This window comes from Python bivittatus, unplaced genomic scaffold, assembly GCF_059951505.1.
Source record: "Python bivittatus isolate LINGU-HERP-01145 unplaced genomic scaffold, Pbiv_v1 ctg000330_np1212, whole genome shotgun sequence".
Lineage (NCBI taxonomy): Eukaryota > Metazoa > Chordata > Lepidosauria > Squamata > Pythonidae > Python > Python bivittatus.
This window is the reverse complement of record NW_028277058.1, coordinates 10892579-10918659: the sequence shown is the minus strand read 5'-3', so window position 1 is coordinate 10918659 and position 26081 is coordinate 10892579. Positions and strand designations below refer to the sequence as shown.

General features: G+C 35.8%; 1 protein-coding gene across 2 annotated transcripts in view; it reads left to right on the top strand.

The window, feature by feature from the left end:
• The window catches only part of MET (MET proto-oncogene, receptor tyrosine kinase), a 104670-nt gene that overhangs the window by 15204 nt on the left and 63385 nt on the right, over positions 1-26081 (top strand). For both annotated transcript variants that reach the window (XM_007432060.4, XM_025169081.2), the window contains one exon: positions 16281-17498. In XM_007432060.4, coding sequence (XP_007432122.1) covers positions 16296-17498 — 1203 coding nt within the window. In that variant the 5' untranslated portion in view covers positions 16281-16295. The remainder of the gene's footprint in view (positions 1-16280; positions 17499-26081) is intronic.

The following is a 26081-nucleotide window of genomic DNA, read 5'->3' as shown; positions in this document are numbered from 1 at the left end:
GTGCACTGAGCAGAATAGGTAACAGTTGTTTGTTTTTTCCCCTTGTGCAAGTTTTAGCAGGCTATGAAATATCCTGAAACCCTTATATAATCCTGCTATCCTATAATGTGCAATTGTACATGGAATGCCTGTTTGTCTGAAACTGCAGACGAGACATCTGTATGTTCCATTGTATGAAGACAAATGCTTTCTTACTATAGATATTTCCTGTTTTCTATATGTGCTTCTGTTGGAACTAAGCCTTCCTTCCCATGTGTGTTGACTAAACTTTTAGAAATGGTGTAATCCTAAAATGATTAAATGAAATATTAACTGCCACATGAGATTATCTGGCAAAATAGAGGCAAATTACATGTCTTATTTCTGGTTCTGCAATTTGTTGAGTTCTCAGTTAAGTTTCTTTAATATGTGCATATTCCAGATTTTCCTTCATTTTTCCATACATTGTTTTCTGTCTTGCCAGACAACTAGTATTTGCTTAGGCCTACATCTCTCCTTTGTAGCTTTAAAACTTCCATTCTTTCACTTGTTGCATTCTCAGAAAAACAGATGTGTATTTGCCAAGCTCTAGTACAAGAATGTAATGACCATTCCATATGTAAAGTAACTCATCTGTATAAACATTCTTGCTTTAGACAGCTATCTATCATAAACTACATATTTTGAAATGTTTAAGGTTGATCCCTACAACAAGTTTCCTTAGTGTGTAAGTACAGCCAACCATTTCTTGAGGGCAAGAATGTGGAAGATCATACTATGCTCCAGCCACCAGGAAATCAACCTTCACCTGTGTTTTCCTGCTACACATCAAAAGCAGTGTTTTCCAACTTGGCCCAACTCAGGTGGTGCTGTCTGGTTTGCCAACTATGTTTCATTTCATTGTAAGCAAACACTTTTCCTCCAGTTGCCTGTTGTACGCTGTGGCGGGAATGTGCCTTTCTTCCAGTTACTGCCCTCCATGGTCATTTCATCTTGGGCTGGTGGACTAGTGAAATAGTGGACCTTTTTACATTATTGTTGTTACAGATATACCAGTGAAATGGTGAAAGACTAGAAACATTAGTTAATGTTTTTACATACAAGTTCACTGGAGGACTGTTGAATGAATGGCCTTTTTTTTAGCAAGTTCACTGATATAAGGGTGAAATATAGACCTTTAAAAAAAAAAATGGTGAAATTGACCAGTTTTGCCACCTTTCCATTCTAGCCCATATGATAGGAAAAATGGCAAAACTGTGGTGTTTTCTTTCATCCTTTTTTTAATTGCACTGGTCTTCCAGTGGATGAATCAGATGAGAAGGTGTCACCTACAAGGGAGAGTCAACAGAAGAGGCACTCACAAAAATGGAAATGCCCATGGAAAAGAAAGTAGTTGGGTGGGAGAGATATAGCCTGGCTATAAAGTCACTGCCTATCAGGTCACCTAGCTATAAAGGCACACAACTAATCAGTTTCTGCTCAGTTGCCTGTGGTCTGCATAGCAGACCACCTTGCCTCTAAAGATGTCAGCAACAGTTCCTGGCGAAACATCAGGAAATCTGTTGTCTAAACCATGGTCACTAAACCCTGAAGCTCAACACTGACCAACAGATACCAGCTGTGAAAGCCTCCACCAAAATAAAATAATGTTCTGCTGTGCATTTGGATACATGACCCCTGAAAGGATGAACAGGCTAATAATTTGTCAAAACTACCGACTAATGTTAGAAAGGAAATTTAAAGGAAAAAGGCAAGAACTCTAAATGCAAATTCTGAGCATGGGACAAAGCGAAACTGACATATTCATCCCTAATGCAAATTTCACTATAAAACAAAGAGTTTGAAATTAACAGTTTCATCCATCTCTAGCTAAAACCTAGTACAAATGCACTAAGAATTTTCCCTCTACACAGGTGCAAACTTTGCAGGTAAATGCAAACAATTCAAAATATGATTTGATGATGCATGCAATTCAAAAACTGATTTGGGAATGATTCAAAATAATGAAATTAGTAACAATATATTTGTTTTGACACCAGATTTGGCCATAGAACTATATGCGTGGTATGTATGCCTTCGAGTCCTGGCGACTGCCTGGACTAGTCCCTGCAGTTTTCTTGGCAAGATTTTCAGAAGTGATTTGCCACTGCCTCCTTCCTAAGGTTAAAGAAAGAGTGATTGGCCCAAGGTCACCCCGGTGGCTTCATTCCTAAGGTGGGACTAGAACTCAGAGTCTCTTGTTTTCTAGCTTGGTTTCTAGCTTAACCACTACACCAGTGTTGTCCAAACTTGGCCACTTTAAGATGAGTGGACTTCAACTCCCAGAATTCTGGGAGTTGAAGTCCACTCATCTTAAAGTGGCCAAGTTTGGACAGCACTGCACTACACCAAACTGTCTCTCATAACAGAAAGTAAAGGGATGTGTTTTCTTATTGATTACCCAGGTTTTTTAATTACATTGGGCAATTGTATTGAACAGGAATGGGCATCATCTTTATTACTTTTTCTGAGCCTTAAATCTAAATTTATCTTCTGAGAAATTCCCCTGAAAATGTATTTTACTGCAAACACAACTGCAAAGTTCTTCAGTTTCTTTCTCCCTTCCCCCATCAAACGTGAACACTTTTGCAAAATTCCTAGGATACTCCTGTATGCAGATACTTAGAAGCATTACCCAATTTATGCAAAGTTGTAAGTCATACATATTTTAAGCTATCAGCTGATCAAATGATCTGTTTGTCTCTAGGCGAAGCTAGTAGTAATATAACTTCTGCAACTTTCTTTGAACTCATCTTCTGAATATCCAGATGGCATGGATGTCTTCAGGCTAGATAAAATAAGCTATGTTTCACAATAAATGTACTAATTTATTGTAATAATAAAAAATTGAATTGTCAGCTCTTCAGAATAAGACAAGGCTTTTGGAGATTGAGTAGTACATTTTAAAAATAATTTGATTTTTTTTCTTCTGTGTATATTAACTTTAAATTTTGATTAGAGGGATAAATGAAAGTTTGTAATACACTTAAGTATTTGATCTAGACTTTTTCCTGTGCTTTTTTTTCTGTTCCACTGTATTTGAATAGGCTAGGAATTGAGGTGGTCTGTTCCATTCCAAAATCATCTATTATTTACGTCACCCCCCATACCATATTCCATAATGACAAAAGCTATTTTTACTTTTACAGTCTGTCAGATTACTGGAATTATTAATACACCATTTCTGCAACCAATACTGCTGGCCTGTTTGAAAAGAATTCCAATTCTTCTACTGCAGCAGAGTAAAAAAAAAAATCAAAATGGCAGTCAGGACCATGTGACTAGAATCCCGCCCCTTTCTAGATGTGTGCAGAGTTGACACACTTACAGAAGGGAGGAGTTTTAAAAACATGGTTGGGACTTCCATCTTGACATTTTTGACTTTCCACTGTGGATGCCTCTGTCTTCCACACCCCTGGCTCCTAAGTGTGCAGTAAAGTCATTTCATTTCTCTGTGAAACCACCAAGCTTTTACTGTCTTGGCTTTATGTTTAGAATTGAACTTCCCTTTGTTTTCCATCCACCACTGGTTTAGTACCATGTTTCCATATACACATTCAGGTAGCATTTAAAGGAAACCATCACTATTATTTTATGGCTTCTCTATTCTGGTTTGCTGCTAAATCATCATGGTGATGGAGCTGCTTCTTCCAGGAGCATTTGTCTGATTTTTCAGAGATAGTCTTTCTCTCTCCCCATTTTTGCTAACCACAGTAATCATTAGTGGGGGAAAATGATGCAAAGCTCAGGGGCTGTGCCAGATAATGTTAGTAGCTATTGTGAACAAGAGTGAGTATTGATTGGCTGATCATTTCTGCAAGGTTTACATTCACAAAAATAAGGATGTGCCCAAAGTTATAGCATAGAAGGACGTCATAGCTATGAGTTGCTACTTGCTTTTTTGGAAGTATTTTGCTTTAACATGTATTGTGAAGACTGGGGAAAGCTGATAGTCTGGAAGGGCTCTCACCGCTGTTTGGGAGCTGGAATATTTTTGTGTTACGTACATATATGTCCAGAGAGATGACCCAGATTATTTTGTTCCAAACTGAGTTGGTCCTCAGTTCAACTACTGTTCCCCTTGTTTCATTGTTTTCTGGGTCCTTTGCTTTGGTTTTCCTAAGGCCATCTCTCAGATCTTACAAAATTAATGATAGCCAAGACCATCCTCCCTTTCTTGACTCTTGGATTCAGCTAGTTACTGCAAGAAGCTCCTTGATTGCCTTCACAAAATCCCTTTCAAAAACATAAGATCATTAACATTTTATTAACAATTAAAATAACCATGGAGAATTTGTTTATGTCATCTCCAAAACAACCTGTCTTGTAGTACAATATAATGGAAATTAGGAAATATCTAAAATTATTATTTCCATGTCTTTATTTGACAATTTTAAACTTTAAAAAAATTCTGTTTTCAAGTAATGCCTAAAATGTGTCAAGTATTCCAAAATGTGGAAACTTCTGACTTGTTTATAAGAAGTACCATTAATCTGGCAAATTGTCCTTTTTTCAGTCAGAGCAGTATCATTGACATTAGGCTAGATGATTTGATTTTCCAGGTTTACTGCCAGGAGGTCTTCAATATGTGCCTGGAGAAGTAGATGTGATTTAACCTGGGATCTGTTCTGGTAAAATAGATGTAAGACAAATATGTTTGAATATTGCAGGTATTTCTCAACATTTTCCCCTGTTTTGTACATAAACTTCAAAAAAGTTGGAAGACACTCATGAGGAGTCTTCTGTTGAGTAAGAGATATATACACAGTGCAACCTTGAAGTGCAGTTTGTGAGTTTATTGTGTCAAACATACATGAGCTAGGCATATATGCACTTGTAATGATAATCATCTTTTGTGTCCCAGTTCACGGATGACAGTATATAATAAATGTCATGTAGAAAGGAGCCTTAAAGCCATTGATTGGAATTAGTGGTACTCTGATTACACAAATAGCAGTATTTGCCCAAACAAGTCTTGGCCTTGAATCACTTTAAACACATTCTTTGTACATGTCTCCAGGTATGCTGTAATTCAGAAGTTCCCCATGCAGGTGTATCCTGTTTGACTTAAAAAGCTAAAATCAAATATTTTAAATGACTAATCCACAATCATACAGATATTCAAAACTCTAAAAAAGCATTGACTCAGAAGTACTGCTAATGATTTGAAAACATTTACTGAACATACTCATGTAACTTGAGCAAGTAATACAAGATGATGATTAAAAACAAAAAACCAACTGCAGAAATTATTCAGTAATTAAATTCCAAGCTTATAACCCCTTAGACAAAATATTGTTGGAAGGGATATTAAATGTGTTTGTATGAATAAGTGAGTATATGTTATATATAAATGTTTTTGTGTGTGGAAGCTCTGAATACAATACAGGTAGTCCTCACTTAATGACTGTTTGTTTAGTGACTTCAAAGTTACAAAAGTGCTAAAAAAAAGTGACTTACGGCTGGTGCCCGAAGTTGCAAGCATTGCAGAACCCCGATCACAATCCAGGTGCTTGACAACCAGCTTGCACCTACAACAGTTACAGGGTCATGTGATTGCCATTTGCAGCCTTCCCAGCCAGTTTCTGGCAAGCAAATTCAATAGGGAACCACATGGTTCACTTAACAACTGTGTAATTCACTTAACAACTGCCACAAAACAGATCATAAAATCGGTCCAGTCACATGATGATTTGCTTAATGACCACATCTCTTAGCGACCTAAATTCTGTTCCTAACTGTGGTCGTTAAGCGAGGACTACCTGTAATTCCTAAACTGAAAAAGGAACTTTCAGTTGGATATGTTGCTAGGTTTTCATTGTTTTTAATTGTCTACATCATTAGTATTCCACTTTTTAGTATATATTTATAACAGTGAGTTAAAATAAATAAAAAGCAGGATTATCTGGTTCTGTTAGTAAGGTAGTAATGGATCAATGAACATCTACTGAGGGCATTTTGAATTATTAGGACAACCACAAAGATGTCCAGCTTCTAATAAGTGCAGTAGATAATGACTCAGTATTTAGAATGAGATACCCTGATCAGGACTCTTCAGCAGCACTTAAGGCATAGGGCCAAGAAGTTGTTTGGAAAAACATGACCCCCAAAATTAGTTGAACCTAGGCCATGATTAACAACATGTTCAATTCTTCTAATGTTAATAGGTTCATTTTAAGATTCTGTATCCCTGGTCTCCTTTTTATCTAACATGTTGTTTCAGGTCTTGTGGATAGTGTATTGGATCTAAATGTAAGTAATGCAGGTTCAGACTCTGTTCTGCTAAGTTAGATGTTTTAAATACATTTTTGTCTATGGTGAATCATTAGTCTGATTCTACTCTTGAGGGAACATGTCTGACTAGAAAGGAAATGGGTTTAACATGCTTAAGTGTCTTATACTGAGTCAGATCATTGGTCCATCTAATTCAGTATTATCTAGAATGTAGACTTCACTGACTGGCAGGGCTTGTCCCATTGTTCAGACTGAAACCGCACAAATCATATCTGTCAAACCTGTATTATATTTGATGGGCCTGCAGTTGACCGGGGTTTGTCTCTCAGTACGACTCTTCTTCAGTTTCTCAGATTACAGCTTACAATTTTCTGTCCCTGAATCTCAGGGGAGTAATTGTTTGTTTGTTTGTTTGTTTTAAAACTGTGTTAAGAGCTACTCTAGATAAAACTATGATGAAACACAATTAAAAGCTAAAGATTTTCATCACTCTAAAAATATCTGTATAGATTATATTACAGGCTATTTAATGTTTGAGATTTCAGTGATTTTAATGTGTTAAATACCAGTTCTTTCTGGTTTCTGGTTGCTGAATGTATACAGTGGGGCAAAATAGTATTTAGTCAGCCACCAATTGTGCAAGTTCTCCCACTTAAAAAGATGAGAGAGGCCTGTAATTTTCATCATAGGTATACCTCAACTATGAGAGACAAAATGAGAAAAAAAATCCAGAAAATCACATTGTCTGATTTTTAAAGAATTTATTTGCAAATCATGGTGGAAAATAAGTATTTGGTCACCTACAAACAAGCAAGATGTCTGGCTCTCACAGACCTGTAACTACTTCTTTAAGAGGCTCCTCTGTCTTCCACTCTTTACCTGTAGTAATGGCACCTGTTTGTCCTTGTTATCAGTATAAAAGACACCTGTCTACAACCTCAAACAGTCACACTCCAAACTCCACTATGGCCAAGACCAAAGAGCTGTCGAAGGACACCAGAAACAAAATTGTAGACCTGCACCAGGCTGGGAAGACTGGATCTGCAATAGGCAAGCAGCTTGGTGTGAAGAAATCAACAGTGGGAGCAATAATTAGAACATGGAAGACATACAAGACCACTGATAATCTCCCTTGATCTGGGGCTCCACGCAGGATCTCACCCCGTGGGGTCAAAATAATCACAAGAATGGTGAGCAAAAATCCCAGAACCACACGGGGGACCTAGTGAATGACCTGCAGAGAGCTGGGAACAAAGTAACAAAGGCTACCATCAGTAACACACTACGCCGCCAGGGACTCAAATCCTGCAGTGCCAGACGTGTCCCCCTGCTTAAGCCAGTACATGTCCGGGCCCGTCTGAAGTTTGCTAGAGAGCATTTGGATGATCCAGAAGAGGATTGAGAGAATGTCATATGGTCAGATGAAAACAAAGTAGAACGTTTTGGTCTAAACTCAACTCGTTGTGTTTGGAGGAGAGAGAATGCTGAGTTGCATCCAAAGGACACCATACCTACTGTGAAGCATGGGGGTGGAAACATCATGCTTTGGGGCTGTTTTTCTGCAAAGGGACCAGGACGACTGATCCGTATAAAGGAAAGAATGAATGGGGCCATGTATCGTGAGATTTTGAGTGAACACCTCCTTCCATCAGCAAGGGCATTGAAGATGAAACGTGGCTGGGTCTTTCAGCATGACAATGATCCCAAACACACCGCCCGGGCAACGAAGGAGTGGCTTCGTAAGAAGCATTTCAAGGTCCTGGAGTGGCCTAGCCAGTCTCCAGATCTCAACCCCATGGAAAACCTTTGGAGGGAGTTGAAAGTCCATGTTGCCCAGCGACAGCCCCAAAACATCACTGCTCTAGAGGAGATCTGCATGGAGGAATGGGCCAAAATACCAGCAACAGTGTGTGAAAACCTTGGGAAGACTTACAGAAAACATTTGACCTCTGTCATTGCCAACAAAGGATATATAACAAAGTATCGAGATGAACTTTTGATATTGACCAAATACTTATTTTCCACCATGATTTGCAAATAAATTCTTTAAAAATCAGACAATGTGATTTTCTGGATTTTTCCCCCCATTTTGTCTCTCATAGTTGAGGTATACCTATGATGAAAATTACAGGCCTCTCTCATCTTTTTAAGTGGGAGAACTTGCACAATTGGTGGTTGACTAAAAACCTTTTTGCCCCACTGTAACTGCATCTCAGCATTCATGTTTAATGGTTTTGCATAAGTTTTCTGCCAGTAACTATCAAGAGAAAATTCACTTTCTTCTATGTATTGGAATTTCTTTACCTTATAACTTGTCCTAGCAATAGTTGAACAAAAAATTCTTAACCTGGTTGTTTAGTATCTCTGATAAAATACTGCAGAAAATGTTTCCTCCCTACTTCACCTGATGTAGAGGTTATTGAATCTTTAGCAAACATGCAGATGCCTGTCCGTTCATGAAAGGAATGTGACTTAATTCTGTCTTTAACATGTACAAACCTCCAGTTTAAAAAAGAAAGATGATAGAATATAATAAATTGTTGCAACTGTAAATCATGTCTGGAGAAAATTAATTGCTATCAGATAGTATTTGAAATACTTCACAATGCATGGCAGAGCAAGTGAAGTGTCTTTCTTTGAATCATTAAAATAGCCGCATCTTTTGCTTTCTTCCTAGGAAAGCAGCGTGCATAACCTTGCAAAAGAGTTGGCTGCTTTAACAGTTTGAAGAAAGATGCTTTGTTTGTACTGCATGTATCAAGAAGTACATCTTTCACATGCTTGAACAACCCTGTATTTTAAATATCTATAATTTTAAAGTGAATACATACTTCAGATGCAAGTATGAAGTGTACTGAACATCTAACTCTGCAATGAAGAAAAGTATTCATTAGAATATCAGATTCTGTGTTTAATTTGTCAGTTATTTTCTCAAAATAGTTTTAGCATAAACACGGATGACTTTTAAGGTATTTTTAGCTTTAAAAAAAGAAGTGGGCTAAATTCCGACATTAAGGGCTCTTTCCTAGGCAAATATTTATTTTTAAAAGGCAGCGGAGATATTCCTATGAGTTAGAAGTAGTTTCATGAAATCCTGAACACACTTTGTAAGTGTATAGGTTCACTGTACAGGTAGGAGTAGGTGTAGCCTTGCCATGCATCTGTGATATACTGAATGTGTCTGTTTTCTCTATTTCCCTTCTGATATGTGCCTTGTATGGTTTTATCTCACTAGATGCGGTTCTGATTTTCTCCATATCTCTCTATGTTACAACATGTGGACATCTGCATAATTTCATGTGCTGTGTTTTGTGACTAGAAAGTCATGTTTTCTGTGTTGTAATTTTAAAAAAAGCTATGTCATTTAAGTGCTGATTTAAGAACAGAACCTGCTGGATCATGGGAATCTAAGTACATACTCCACTTATAGAATCCACAGGCAGAGTAGGGAGATAGCAAGATGAATTGGAGGTGCAATTGAGGTATCTGCCACAGAAAGGGCTTTATTTCAGGCTACAAAATGTTTTGGTCCACTATTACATGGGGCAGAAGAGAGAAAGTTGAATGTCAGGAAAAGGGAGAACTGCACCTTCAAAGAGTCACAAAGTGGAAGGGAACACCTACTTACTTGTTCTTTTTAGATAAGTCTGCAATAGAAGAAAAGAGTGATGAATACTTGCTTTTTAAAATATCCAGTGAGATATGTTTCCTATGTGATAGCTGTTCCAAAGTTGCCTGCTTTACAGTTCTAAATTATAAGAAAGTGATCCTATCCAGCACCAATCTTAACTGGGTGAAATGAAAACAATGCCAATTCTCTAAAGCAAACTCGCATTCTAAAACATGAATCTCTTCCAAGCAATATGTTTAAAAATATGAACAGACTTTAATGGCTTTGTGATTATATATATATATTGAGATAAGAACAAATGATGTGGGTTTTAGGCAATGTCCACAATTGTAATTAATTAAAGATGTCAGTGGAAGGCAAAACATTGATGCACTCTGCATCAAAATAAATATTAATTAAAAAGTCTAATCAAATCTTTATTTTTGTTTCATTAACCAATTTCACAAGAATTTCTGTCAGATTATATGAATGTCACTTTGGGTGAATTTGTTTTGTTGCTTTAATGTATTTCTGCTTTTGTTGTATTAATTCAGTTGTCATTACTAAGAGAGAGAGATAGCAAGGTAGAGAACAAAATCAAGTAAGTAACTTTATGTGTTGGCATCCATTACAAATCACAAATGAGGTCAAAATGACAATACATACATCATCACACAAATTATGCGGTTATATCATCTGCATCATGATACCTGATGCAAATTGTATCATTGCCATGATGACATCATGGCCCATATGTTGTCATTTGTTCCTCTTCCCCCACCCCATACCCCCCAGCAGAATTTATGGTTTTATTAGTAAAGTATGAATTTAAATATTTCTTTCTATGTATGAAATTTTCCATGAGAATATCTGTAGTGTCCATTTGCCTCATTTCTGCTTAAGTGCTAAACATTGCTATGTACTCTGTGTGTTTCTATACATGAGGGGAGGTGGAATAAAAAATAAGCTTTAGTGAAGATTTCATAAAGCACAACTCAGCTCAGACCAATATAATGATGTGAATTCCTATTGTCTGGTTTTCTTTTCCCTGTTCTGCATTCTTGAGTGAATTCCTTTTTCTAGGCTTCCTTTCAATATTTTCAGAATATTTAACTTTCTTATTATGATCTTAAACCTTCAACCTTTACTCACAGTATTTCTGTACCTCCTCAGCAAAGGTTGGCTAATATTCCTCCTCCTCAGTCTTTGAAACAAAACAGTGTTATTGATCTGCTTTTTTCCCTTAGATTATCAGTGAAAATTCTTGAAGGCTTATTATATTAGTAATAATAAAAGCCTATAGTGCCATTTTAGTCCATCACCATTACTATCATAAGCAAAGAAATAAATCTAGTCTGGCACAGGCTGAAAAGCTTGCTTTATTCTTACAGATTTAAAGCATTGCAGCAGGTAACAAAGGAAGAGTATGATCTGTATGCACTCCAGTCTACTTACTATGAGTTAACATAAAATGAGTAGAAAGAATAATATATTTTCTTCAAAATAGAATATAAATTATTACTTTTGTATGCATGTGTTTAAGAGCATAGTAAAATAAACCTGGTTTGACCTGATTAAATAATTAACACATTGGCTTATGAAAAGCTACTGTAAGTGCAATAATCTTGGAAATCCATTAATGGGACCTTTAGCAATAAATACTTGCTAAAATTTCAAAGATATATTAACTTGGTTTTCATTTTGCTATTCACTTTTAGATTACAGTGAATATACTAAAAATATTTCAGATGTGCCAGGAAAACAAAGGGCTATACCTTCTAGAAAAGCCTATGACCTTTTGTTAGTTCCATTCAGGTTGCATTAATATGTTTTATTTATTAATAGCACACAAAGTATTGGGACATTTTTCTTTTAATTTATAGCCCTGACTATTAAATACAGTTCTGATTTCTGGAAATCTTTATCTGTTAGGTGATAAGGAATGCATATTTTCCAAGATAAGATTCAGCAGGATTTAGCTGGAGATTCTTTAATAATGCACTCTTCTTCTGTATGATTTTAGGCATAATTCTTAACTCTGTAATTCTAAAAAAGAAAGATAACGATGTGACAAGGTGAGTTCATGCAGGATTTCAGTCCGATCTCTAGTTTTCACAAAGAGCACGGTAATTACTTTGCATTTGAAACTTACTGTAATCTGAATATTTTTTTTTTAAAAAAGGAATGATTGTGAGATGCACGAAATGGTTGGTCAGCAGGAAATTATATTGATAAAACAAGAAAATTAACCGTACACTTACAGTAAGGAATATTAGGTCACATAAGTTTCCTCTATCAACTACATTCCAACACCAACTGCATTACTTATTTTTGCACCTCCAACTTGGCACATCATTACTGTATACTTGTGGAGGCTCTCCAGAACCCATTTATACTACAGGATGGATGTTCTGACATCATGCTCCCTAAAACAGATTTGTTGGCTATTACATTCTTGTTTCTAGCTTGTGTTTTGTTGTCTACCCACAAATTCTATGTCAGTCTCTTTGAATTCAATATAGTAACTTTTATGTTGGATCCAAATTGGAAAAATATCTACACAAACAACACTGGTATTGTTTAGCTGATTCATTTAAACACCAAATGGGAATATGCTTCATCCCATGATTTTAAAGAAAACTATTCATATTGAGGTTATCTCAAATGCTTTTCTAAATTGAAGGGTCAAATGTTGTGCAACTAAAGGTTTTCAAGTCTGTACATTCAGTCCAGGCCTCTCATCATAAGGTGCACGATGAAGCAAAGTGCCCAGGCTGCCTGGAGTGGACTTACAGGTTCAGTGCCAGCACCCATATGAAGCCTAGGAAGAGCTATCCTTTGAAGAAGGCAAAGGTGAGACTAGACCAGAACATTTTTGGGGTGCTCAGGAATGTGCTCAAACTACTGCAGGAGCCATTGTTGTAAACACAAAGGATGTCAAAAGAGAGCATCTCAGCATCTGGATTCCATGCATAGCCCAGTTTAGTGTCAGCAGTTCATTGAAGGCTTCCAACATACAGGAATAGTGGGACCAAGTACAGCTCCTTTCTTTCCGATTTGTTGGATCTAAGAATGCTTGAGTTTCACTATTATTCCATTTAGTTCAGTACTATAGTCTATACCTTTTCAAGAATTTAAACTGGCTTTTCTGAAGCTTTATCTGACAATAGCAAGATTGCAAGATTTAAACTTATGTACTCTGTGTCTGAACTGTAAACTTGCTCTGTGTTATTTCTTAGATGACATAACCTAAAATGGTATATAATATACATAGTGAAGAAATCTGAACGTGTGAATAGGTTATTTGAAAACTCTCAGAAAATAGTGTGGATCATTTAGAACATGATACTGGATTTATTTTCTTTTTAAATATATAGAAGGACTGACCATTTAGGAAGAATCACATGTTTGCAACCACATGAGTAACATTTGATCTCAAGTTCTGCATTTGGTCAATAGCTCTGTAAGGCCAAAACAAAATCATAAAATAAATGCAGACTTTTGAGATTTCCAGAACACTCCATCATGAGCAATTTGCCTTGTTGTGATGCTTCACGACAAGAGGCCTGGATCAAACATCCAAGTGAAAAGTCTTGAGGAGGAAAAAAATGCCTGATAATCAAACTATGAATGTGAATTAGTTACAGTCAGGAGAAGACAGAGATAAGCTGCCAACATTCATATTAGGTTCTGTAAGGTCCTAAGATGATTCAAGTTCTTGTGTTGCTGGAATGAGGAAATGAAGCAAAGGTTGATTTTTCCTATTTTTGAAAACCTAGAATCCAACTCTTCTTTGGATCACTTTCCATACTGAGGTGATATGTACTTAATATAGAATGTTTCTTGCCTCCTCTTTTTTCTCTGTATAATCTTATTTGAGAAATTGTAAAGAAATAAAGGCCAAGCAAATACTGTTTTTGCCAAATGTCTATACAAATTAATAGTGTAAGCCACAGGGAAAAGAAATGCAGTATTTATTGACCTAAAGTACTTGGAAAGAACACGGCAGCCTCAGTAAATCATTTTTTTCCTCTTTTTTCCCAATTTACCAAATTCAAAAATATGTATTCATTTTAAAAACTGCCTGGATCCAAATAAATAACTGTGCAATGAAACTCTCCCATTACTGTTCCTTGCAGAAGTTTTCCAAAATATCTAGTAATAGAGAATAGGAAATTCTAGTAAAAGGTTAGTTGAATTTGGAAATACAGTAAGTAGATAAACATCTTGATAGGAAACCTACTGCTTAGATGTAAACTGCTGTGTCTTTAAGCAAAATAAATAAATGCATAATAAGAATATTATTTTAGAAATATATTAAATTTGTTAAAGCTTGGTTTTGGATTTCTAGACTATCAAAGATGCTTTTGAATTTGTTTTTTGAATGGTTGGTAACAATGCTATTCATCTTTGTATATCAGTAACAATACTATTCATCCATAACTAAATAATACTTTGCACAAAATCCTGTAAACAGCATATGGTTGTCATGTTCCTTTTAGATGGCATAATTGTTTCCCTCTAAAGAAACTAAATTTAGATTAGCAACTGTGTCTAAGTATCAATAGAACAATGTTTTGGTTTAACTTGAAGTATAATGTTGAAAACTGATGAAAACCCTACTGCTTCAACCACAATTCATTTATTATTCAGGTCAGAGGTTTAAATATCACCCTACTCATGAGTCTTTTGACTTTGAAAACCACATCAAAATGAATAAAAAGGAAGAAATGTGCTAGATTAGACTCTTCATCAGCCTGTTAGTTAGTGTCTGTATAGCTAAAGGCTTTCCAAAGTGACTTATTGCTGTAGGCATTTTAAAAAGTGAACTAATGTTGGGAAAATATATTACATATGAAAAACACATTACTCAGAAAATGGAATAACAATATTCCTGAATGTACTTAAAATGTCATAGGATTAGAATAAAATCAAAACACCAATACAAATATAAAAAGATTTTCTAAAAAAAAGTTTGATGATATTTAATGATTAATATATTCTATATTACAATTAATATTGAATATGCTAATTTATATTAAAGTTAATGTTATATTTTTGTAAGCTACCTAGTGCTGTTAAGGAAGTGGATAATGAATAAAATTTATAAATAAAATAAATATAAATTGATTTTTAGTATTGAGCTATATGAAAATACTAATGAAAAACAAGAACTTTACAGCATTTAACTATATTATCCCCCTGATATCATTTTTAAATTAAGATGGTTATATATTCATAAAATAAATCTTAATTGTATTATTAACACTTTGTTTAAAGCTGAAATGAAATTCATTTATGAGAATATTATTTTGTGAGTTGTTCTGAATTCCATTTTCTTGAGATAAAACAAGGCTGGTGCCTATTGTCAATTCCCATGTGGCTTCTTGTGCTACTGGAAGTAGATTAGCAAATAATGGACATTATAATCTAATAATATATTTCAGTCAAGATGCATGGCTTCTTTCCTAACAAGTCTGAATCTGAAACAAGGAATGTTGGCCTTGTGAGGAAGATTGGGTCCTAGTTATAACATAACACTAAGTAAACCAAGACAGAGATTCCATACTTTGTTATATAAATCCTTTCAAAGAGGTATATTACAACACATTGGGAACATGTACAAAACCCCTCTTTTCAAACAGTTGAACCAGTCATGTCTTTTTTCAGACTTGCATAGTTGTTTTCACATGCTGCTTGTGGCTGGCTCCATGTGTGGCTACAAAGTAGTTGCGTCCTGCTTTAATGATTTGAAGAGAGGTGCTTTATATGTCCTCCAGCCCATTGTAAAACACATTTTTAGAAAGTTTTGCATGCCCTGGTAACCGCCACTGCTGTCAGGAAGAACCAGGCGAGTGACTGATCAAATTTCACTAACAAACCTGTATATTTGAACTTGGTTTAAGCTCATTATGACTTTCAAAAACAATATTTGTAAACAATATTCTTGTAAAACAATTGTAGTTGTAGCAGGAATAACTGGAATGTTGGTATTTCTCATGAATGAAAAGCTGTTGCTATTTTGTTGTTGTTGTTTCTTTGCCGTAACCCTAGTATCATTAATCTTGCATCTTGGGAAAACCGTATTTTCTAGAAGTGATGGTCTTACATAGACATTCCTGAGCAGACCATTTCTATTATAATTGCCTATTATAGAAATGATGAAACAATAATTTGAACCTAAGGGGCCTTCTTTACTTTTACCTTCCCTAAATCCTTTTCTTTCAGTGTTGTGTCATTTTACTCTTTACTCATTTTAGGCCTTAGGGCAGTATTTGGTTTTGTATTATGTAAGCTGCTCTCGAAGCTTTTTACACTGAATTTATGGTATAAATGCTTATAAAAAATACAGCTTAGATGAACAGTTCTGTTGATTAGTCATATGATAATCAATCTTCCTTAAAATGTCTTTTGACAGGATAAATCTGCAGTTATGAACCTTTTTGCTACTTCTCCCTTCGGAATTATATTATTCCTGTCTACCTTGGTACAGAAGAACAATGGTAAATGTGAAGAAGCAGGTTCCAGGCCAGAGATGAATTTGAGCATCCAGTATCAACTTCCATATTTCCTTGCGGAAACCCCAATACAAAATATTATTTTCTACAGACAGCACCTGTATATAGGTGCAGTCAATAAAATCTATGTCTTAAATGAAAGCCTTCACAACGTCTATGAGTACAAGACTGGACCTGTTCTGGAGAATCCAAGTTGTGCTCCCTGTAATGAATGTATACCTAAAGGAAATCAATCTGATATTTGGAAAGATAACATTAACATGGCTCTACTCTTAGAAACATACTATGATCATCATCTTATTAGCTGTGGTAGTGTTGCCAAAGGAACCTGTCAGCGCCATGTTATTTATCCTGGTAATCCTGCTGACATTGGAAGCGAAGTATACTGCATGTATTCTAAACTGATGGATGAGGAACCAGATGAGTGTCCTGACTGCGTTGTAAGCCCTTTAGGAACTAAAATTCTGGTGACAGAAAAAGAAAGATTTGTATACTTCTATGTTGGCAATACTGTAAATAATTCATCCCAGCAAGACCATTTACTCCATTCAATATCTGTTCGAAGATTAAAAGAAACTCTGGATGGATTTGAGTTTCTCACGGCTTACTCTTACATTGACGTTCTTCCAGAATTCAGGGATTCATACCCCATTAAGTATGTTCATGCATTTGAAAAGGACCATTTTGTATACTTTCTTACTGTTCAGAGAGAATCTCTTGACTCCCAAGCTTTTCATACAAGGATTATACGTTTTTGCTCTTTTGATTCTGAGTTGCATTCATACGTGGAAATGCCCCTTGAATGCATTTACACTGAAAAACGTAAGAAGAGGTCAACTAAGAGGTCAAATGAGGTATTTAATATTTTACAAGCTGCATATATTGGTAAGCCGGGTGCAACCTTAGCCCAGCAAATGGGTCTTGATATGAACGATGATATTCTATTTGGTGCTTTTGCCCAAAGCAAACCAGACTCTTCAGAGCCAACTCCTAAATCTGCTGTCTGTGCAGTTTCTATCAAAACCATCAATGAATTTTTTGGCAAGATTGTAGACAAACAAAACATGAAATGTCTGCAGCATCTCTATAAGAAGAACAACAAATACTGTCTGAACAGGGTAAGTAAGTATTGTATTAAAGGAATTAATTATCCTACCCAACATTTGTCTCATTTCCATTGAATATTTCAGTATATGAAAATGTACTTTGAATGTGTGGCTGTGCTGATTTTAGTAATGAGTAGTAACTATTATGTTGGACTATATTTTGGCTACAATCCAGGCCCAGTTGTCTTAAAGTACTTCAATTTCACTATTAATGCTAGTTACTGCCAATTGTGATTTATCTTCACCTAAAACCGTTGTTATAAGTGTTGGATATAGAAGTCATTGGAAGATGCTTTCAGAAGATAAAACTTACATTAGAGGTAATTATAAAAACAGTTTTCATCTATCAGTAGAAAAATGGGTGGTGTTGAGGACACAAGCCAAAACAGAGAATTCTGCCCAGGTTTAATAATGCCAAGTTGAGATTCCATACATGAACAAAGTGCTTCTGTTCCCTGCATAATCTGTCAGTTAAATCACAACCAGATGAATCACAAGTACATGAATATAACACACTTTATTCTAACTGCAATAAATGGCTTAAAGTTGCAGCTCTTTAGTTAAACAGTTTCTGGATTAAGTAAAATGGCTCTTTAAAAATGAAATAAATTTGTTTTACACTTTCTAGGATTTTTTTAAATATATATTACATTGTGTCTGAAGATGTCTTCTTTTAGTGCTTGGTTCAACATTTTTATTGTCCTCAAATCTTAGCTTCCTTTGCTAATTTTTCTTCTGAAAATATTGAACATTTTGATCTGAAAACAACTTTCTTCCATAATCACAGATTAGTGTTTAGTCTTTTCCTGTTGTATTACTATGGATATTGTTTTAAAAACTTATCTAGATCTACTTAATAATCTCTTCTTCACAAAGCATCTCATTAAATATATTGACAGAATCATTGTTGAGTTTCTATTTGCTGGAAAAATATTTCTCACTGAAAAACATTTCAGAGTTGCTCAGTGTTTTGTACATCACTGATGAGTACATTATATTGATTTTTCTGTAGGTACAGGTAGTCCTTGCTTAATGACCATTCAGCAACTGTTCAAAGTTACAACTGTGCTGAATAAATGATAGTTATAACTGGTCCTTGAAGTTACAGCCATTGCAGTACCCTCATGGTCACGTGATCAAAATTTGGGCATTGACAGCCCGCCACACTTACGACAGCAGCGTGCATTTCAACTCCCCCCCGCCTATCTCCCTCCCCATCTCTGCCCTTTTTGCTGGCCTGCACTCTGCTGCCCCTGCCAACCCCAGCTGACCTTTGCTGTCTTTTTCTTCCTGCTGCTGACAAGGTGTGCCCAGCCGAGGCAGCTGCTGGCCCTTTGCGAGGCTGCATGAGGTGTCCTTGAGGCCATGCGAAGTACCAGCAAGTGTGTCAGTTGGGTGTGCCTCATCAACAATGGGAACAAGAAGATGGCAAAGATCAGCTGGGGGCAGTGGAGGGCAGCAGGGGTTGGCGGTGGCAGAATGCAGGGCGGCCAAAAGGGCAGAAATAGGGAGATAGGCAGGTGGGGGAAGTTGAAGCAGAGGTGAGTGTGGCAGGGCAGGAGAAGCATAAGAACCTAATGATGGCACAGTCCTCACCTAACAATGGCAACTAGAACTGCCATTGCTAAGTGGTGCAGTCATGTGATGTTTCACCTAATGACTGCTTCACTTAGCAATGGAAATTCCAGTTCCAATTAGGGTTGTTAAGTGAGGACTACCTGTATTTTTTGTTGGACAGCACATCAGAAAACTTTATAAAATTTCTACTGCAAGTCTTCTGAAATGCTTAAGGGATTGATTGATTGATTGATTGATTGATATGATTTAGAGATCTATCCAATTCCCAATAAATCTGGGCAGCCTACATTTGAAAAGGGGGGGGGGAAATAAAATCAGGTATACAGTTCATATGTATCCAGAAGACAAATCATGGGTCTTGAAGAAGCAAAATATCCTCCAAGGGCTCAACAATCACCTTACCACTGGGAGAGCCTGGTTTTCAATGACTTTCTGAGCATCATCTGTGTGGAAACCATACAGATGTCCTGATAGATGGCATTGTTTAATCAAAGGACCGAAATGCACCTACTCTGCTCAGTCTTATAAGACAGGCAAAACCTGTTGTCCTGCAAATAGCCAAATCATATGCTGTGAAGGTGTTAACTAGCACCTTGACTTGTACCCAGAAGCCAACTGGTAACCAGTGCAATGCAGTGGCTGGAGCAGTAGTGTCACATGGATATACCAAAGTGGGAACATGATTCAAGGGTTTTGTCATTTTAATTTTGATTTTATTTTAAATGAAAGAAAAAATGAAAGAAAAAAAAGAGAAAAAAAGAAACAGAGTTCAAGGGAAAGAGAAAAGTGGCTTTAGAGTGGTTTCATCGAAACTAAAAGATGGTTGGCAAACAATCTTGGAAGCTTTTGAATCATTTCTCTGTGGGTTGGGTTTTGGGTTTTTTTTTTGTTTTGTTTTTTTGGCCACTTTCATGATGTGGAAACTGAATACAGTCAACTGGGCACAAATTCAGTTTTAGTCATTTTCAGCATGACTTATTAAAGGATGGTAGTTCTTGTAGTTTGATCCAACAGCAGTCCTCTTAAAGTAGAAACAATTGAATAATCAGACTTCTGTTTTTAGAGTGAGAATATATTTTGCTTCCCCCCCAAAAAATAAAAAAAGAACTCAGTTTCTCATAATTTTCATTTATTATCTCTTTGCATCGTTTTTATTCTTCTACCACAACATGTTGAAGTGATTGGTTTTACTGTCAAATGTAAATGCAAATAAAGGGAAAGGGAAAAAATGTAGGTGAGTAAAATGAAGAGCTCCCTGAAATCAAATAAAAACAGACAGTGAAATAAACATACAGTGATATTTATTTATTAGGATGATAGATGAGAGAAATTGAGTTATGCTTATTTTATAATGGGAAGAAATAATTGCAGCCTTCCATCAGGAAGTTAAAGGACTTGTATTGATCTTTTCTCCTTTGGGTACCTCTAGCAACATTTAATAAAATAAACACAAGTAACACAAATAGATTTTATGCTTTTTTCCAATGAAATTTTCTCATAGCAGGCTTTCTGGTCATATCACTAGACCGTTCATATGACTTGTTTTAAGCAGATTCTCATGTTTAAAAACTTCATTACACATTACAGATTCATAAAATACAGGATTGGAGAGCTGTTTCTTTTTTTTTTTTTCCCAGTTTAAAAATGCTTTCTGAAATATTATACAACACTGCCTATTTCATTAATGTTGACTTTTAATCCTGAAAAATAAATTAGTTCAAATTTGAATGATATAATAGACACAGGACACAATTAAACAAACTTTTCTAATCAGTTTATTTCTCCTGTAGAGGAATAGAAATCTCTAAGTTTCAATAGAGTTTCTGAGCCTTGAGATCTTAATGCAGTGGGAAGCAGTCCGGAAACAGCTAAAGTTCACTGCTTTTAAATCCTTCTGATTGTATTTTTGCAGCCTAGCCATGCCCTTTAGGCACATGCTTGTTCAACACAAAGTGAAAAGTAAAGTTTACTCCTTAGCGTACAATTTATTTTTAGCAAGTCTATCAATCATTACCACAATATGCCACCTTTGATAGCTCCAGGTAGAAACAGAAGGGCTCTCATTACCTGTTGCTGGGAAATATGTACTGTATAAGAAGATGCTATGATGTCCTGCTCATGGGCTTCCCATAGATGTCTTGTTCTGTCACTGTGACAACTGATCCAGTACAGCTCTTACCTATAAGATTATACACTAAAGTGGTTGGTATACCAGTGCTATTACTTAGCTTGCCACCCATCAGAATGCAAGAATACCAGAATGCACAAAACCAGCTTTGGTTTTATTTTCAGATGTAAATGGAACCAGCTTTAAGTGGTAAAGGCAAGTTTGCCTTTTAATATTCTCATTTTGTTCTCCTGAGTTCGCTAGTCTTTGTTTATTAGCCTATTTTACCTTTGCCTGGGGTATTGTTCATTTAGAAGAAAACATCTTAACCAGTACTGCAGTTCTACAATAAATAATAAACATAAATGTTAATCATATGCCTCTACGTGTGTTGCATGGACATTGCAATTTTTACATTGCAATGGAAATAATTTTTAATTCTTGCTGTCTTTTCATGATGTAATCATAATCTGGATCAAGATGGGTTGAACTGTGGTAGGCTGATAATAAATGTGTATGATCCTGGTTAATACCGTGTTATTGTGTTGGTAAGAGAGGACCTGTAAGCACATTTGAATGGCTCTGAATCACAACTTCCAACATCCCTCACCACTGGGCATGCTTTTGAAGGGCCACATTTTCCCTCCCCTGTTACTAAGTATATGCTGTGGTCTTGGATTTACTTCATTATATTCTATCTTTGAAAGCCAGTTTGGTGTAGTGGTTAAGGCATCAGGCTAGAAACCAGGGCCATGAGATCTAGTTCTGCCTAGGCACAAAGCCAGCTGAGTAACCTTGGGCCAGTCACTTTCTCTCAGCCCTAGGAAGGAGGCAATGGCAAAACACTTCTGAAAACTCTTGCCAAGAAAATTGCAGGGACTTGTCCAGGCAGTCTCTGAGAATCGGACACAACTGAATGGATTAAAAAATTCCATCCTTACACTGGAATACTTTATATTAGAAGTTGTTTATGATTGCTTGTGTAAATTTATTTTTATTTATATATCACATTTATATAGCCGCCCATCTCACACAAAGTGACTCTGGGTGATGTATAACAATTAGGTCTGCTTTAATTCTCATTTAATCATACAGTTTATTTGTCTTTAGTTCTCCAACCCAGCCAATCCTTTTAAATCATGAAGATTGTCTACATTTAATTAAGAAGAAATAATCAGTGGCCATGCAGAGTTTGCTGTAGAAACAGTGCATTGTCAAGCAACAGCCTACTGAAATACTTTGTGCTTCTTCTATTTTTGCCTGATATATTATTTGAATTTTGACAGCATATTAATTAATTAATAGGGTTATACACAGTTTTGGGGATGATAGCATATTCAGTGATTGGAAGATTAAATTGATTTACACATCTACTGCTCTTCCATTGGTTCCTATGTGCCACAAACCTTATAATTTAATTGAGCAATTTATAGTTTCCTGTTTGATATTCCACCAGTGGAGAGCATGACACATCAGATCTGGAGAGGTAATCCATTACATCTTAAGCATTCATTGAATGCAAGGGTGAAAACATGTTTACCTCTAAAATTATGACTGTTCCTGTGTTATTAGGCCTTATCCCCATTGCACTTAAACCATGCCATAAATGTGCTCTGGCAACCTCTTTTCTACTGCCGCACCCTATAATGTTGCTTTTGCCTTTCCCCCAGACCGTGAATGAGTCAGACTTAAGCCATTTCTAGATGCACCTGTGTTAAAAGTCATATGTTGATATGGGAGATCATAAATACCTTTAAAATGAATAAATAAAATATTATTTGCCCTTTATTCTAACGCCGTCCAAAGGTCTGATCATCCCTTACCTTAGTCAGATGACAGGCAGTTATTGAGAACTGAAACACAGGAAGGATATGGTTTATGAGTAGGGTGGCAAAATTCATGCTGGCATGGTTTCTGCTGATTCAAGGATTGGTGGACCTGTAATTTCGTATTGGGGAAAAAGCCTCAGGTATTAATTAAATATTTCCAGAAAATATGATTAATATAAGCAATTGTTAAACCCAAGCCTGTCTTGACCAGTAAGCATGACATACTTTTCTATTTTGTTTTCAGTAGCTAGCACATTTTTTGCCATGTGTTGCCTTAAAACTTAACGCAAAGGAAACAGGCAAAATAACAAAGAATGCATGGGTCCATTATACATGTACCGAAATCAATACTATTTACTTAGTGCTAATGCACTAACCAGATTACAAGAACTGATCCAGTGGTAATCAATACCAAAAGTGAATAATACTATGAATGATCTTTGAAAAGAAAATGTGCTATGTTTTTAATTTGTATTAGCTAATTACATCAGCATTTATCTCTCTTTACTTTACGTAATTTTCCATTAGCATAACCATTTTTCCTTTTGCTTTATCAGTAAATGAACCCTGAGAGTTTCTGGAAATATAGGATACTAAATTCATACTGATGCTATAAATATTTAGTGTATGTTTAACAATTATTTCTATTGACCTGAACAAGTTTGGAGTCAGACTTCCTATATTTACATGCTTGTTGAAGTCAGGATAACCACTGTGCAAGAACTCTTTTAATTTAGAAATATCTTACCTTAAATAAACCATTTTTGTATTTTTTACTATTTTAGATAGACTTTCTGATTGACAGGTTGAAATGGGATCAGAGAAGCTGAGTTCAAATCCTCACTTAATCACAAATCTCAATTATTTATCTGAAGCTGAGATTTTTATGAGATGAGCATGTTTCAGCGAGTTGAGGATAAAAGCAAAAAGACAGAAAGGTATACCACCTTTGTTTTTTTATTTCTTCAATTTATATAGCCCCCATCTCACAAAGCAGCTCTGGTGGCTTACAGCAAGTAAAACAATACAAAATGTAATACAAGTAACACATACTGCAGCCCAGTCTAAATAATGGAGCACATCACAAGTTCCAACTAATACTCCAGACCCGCGCCAAGGAACACAACTAAGTTTTCATGATAATGAGAACTATTCTTTTCACAACAAAATGTAGAATATTATATAATCCCTCTGAGTTTATGATAGGTTTCATCTTATGTTAGTGTTGTAAAAATCAGTAGCAGCTTGTATTATGTTCATAACTTATGAAACACTTTGCAAATCAGGTTGAAGGCATCAATTTTTTTTCCCCAGTAACTTGTGTAAAATGCAATATTCAGTTCACGCAGCATATTACTAACTATTTGAATAATACCGGATACATGAACAGGATGAAAACCACAAAGCTGCTTATTCAGTTTTTTAAAACGCCATTTACTCCAAGATCATACAGATTTCTTTCAGATTATTGATTTGAAATGCATTATTCATAAAATCTCTCATCCTTGTGGAGCAGATAATTTTTGCAGTGATGGTTATTTTCATGAGATTTATCACTACATAATTTAGATTTTGGTTTCGAGTTTGAGATGCCACTTTGAAAAATTTTAAACAAATTTGTACTCATTTAGGTGTGGTCATATGTACTGTATTGGGCTGAGGAAAGCAAGGTTCAGATCTGATCAGCTGTGAACTCACTCAGCTATTTGAGACAAAATTGCTTTATTTGCTTTGTTTTCTTCTATACTATATATTTGTCTTTGTTTTGTACTATGCTGATTTTGTGTAAGTTGCCTTATGTGTTTTTATAGAAAATGGGTTATTCATAATTAAAACTAATCCTTGTCTCACAGCAATACCATTCATTTGAAAGTAACTGGATTTTTTTTTTTGTTACAAAAAGAAAGAAATTAATTTGAAGACCCATATCATGAAGATTAGTTGCAGAGTAGCTTCACAGATTATTGTATGAGCAAGTAAAATACAATTTAAGTTTGGACAAGGAGGAAATGAGAGTTTGTATCATCACATTCCGGTTTTGACCTACATCAGATACACTTCTTTTTCCTGAGTGAGTCACAAATGGACTTTCACTCAAATGCATGAAAGGAAGAAATAATAGTAAGCCACATACTAATAAAACATTTGCTGGACTACAATATTTGTGAGATTTGTCACTGGAATTTGGCATTGAATTTATGTATATTTAATCCAGAGATAATTTAATTATCCATTTTGTCTGCCAACTGAATAGTTTAGAGAGTCTGAGGTGAGGAAGGAAAGCTGAGATATATAATTATCTCTTATAAATTAAATGATACAGATACTCTCCATGGTAAGTTGCTTGATAAGTGGCTTTGAAAGGTTTAACCTTTGAAATGGCAATTAAAAATGTTTTAAGGCTTTCTTTATCCATTTAGGGTATATAGCTAGAATCCAACCGTGCGCTTGCGGTTGTACACCCTTCACTCCAGGGCCTCATGGCCCCTTCAGCCTAATATTAAAACTCATTTCTAAACAATTAGCTCAGACCTTTGGCAACACAAATGGGTTCTTTCCCTGGGGGGCTTCAGAGTTCCAGTTGAGAAAAAAAGCAGGTAAAGAGAAAGAGTCTCGCAAGTCAAGCTCTTCTCCTGGTTTTCAAAGCAATTATGAGGAAGTAGTTTGCCATTGCTTCTTTCCAGGGTAGGCTTTTTTTGAGTGTGGGGCTGGGGAACTTCTCAATTTAAGCTACATCCCTGAGATTTCTTGATGGCCTCCCATCTAAGTACTAAGCAGGTCAGACCTTGCTTAGCATTTTGGAATCATCAAAGCCTGCTACATTCTGCCATTGCTGCAGAGAAAAGCAGGATAGAATGAATGAATAAATTAAATGAATAAATTAAATAACATTTTAATGAATAAAATTAACTAGAGCCTGCTGAAGGAGACCTGTGTTTGTCTGCATGAGAGAGAGAGAATATTCTGTACTGCCTATATTCCCTTTGGCTGTTAGCACACAGTACAACCTTTTCTCAACAAGCCCTGGACATCCTCAGAATCTGCTCAGAAATTTGGAATTTGGAGCTTATTTTGAGGGGG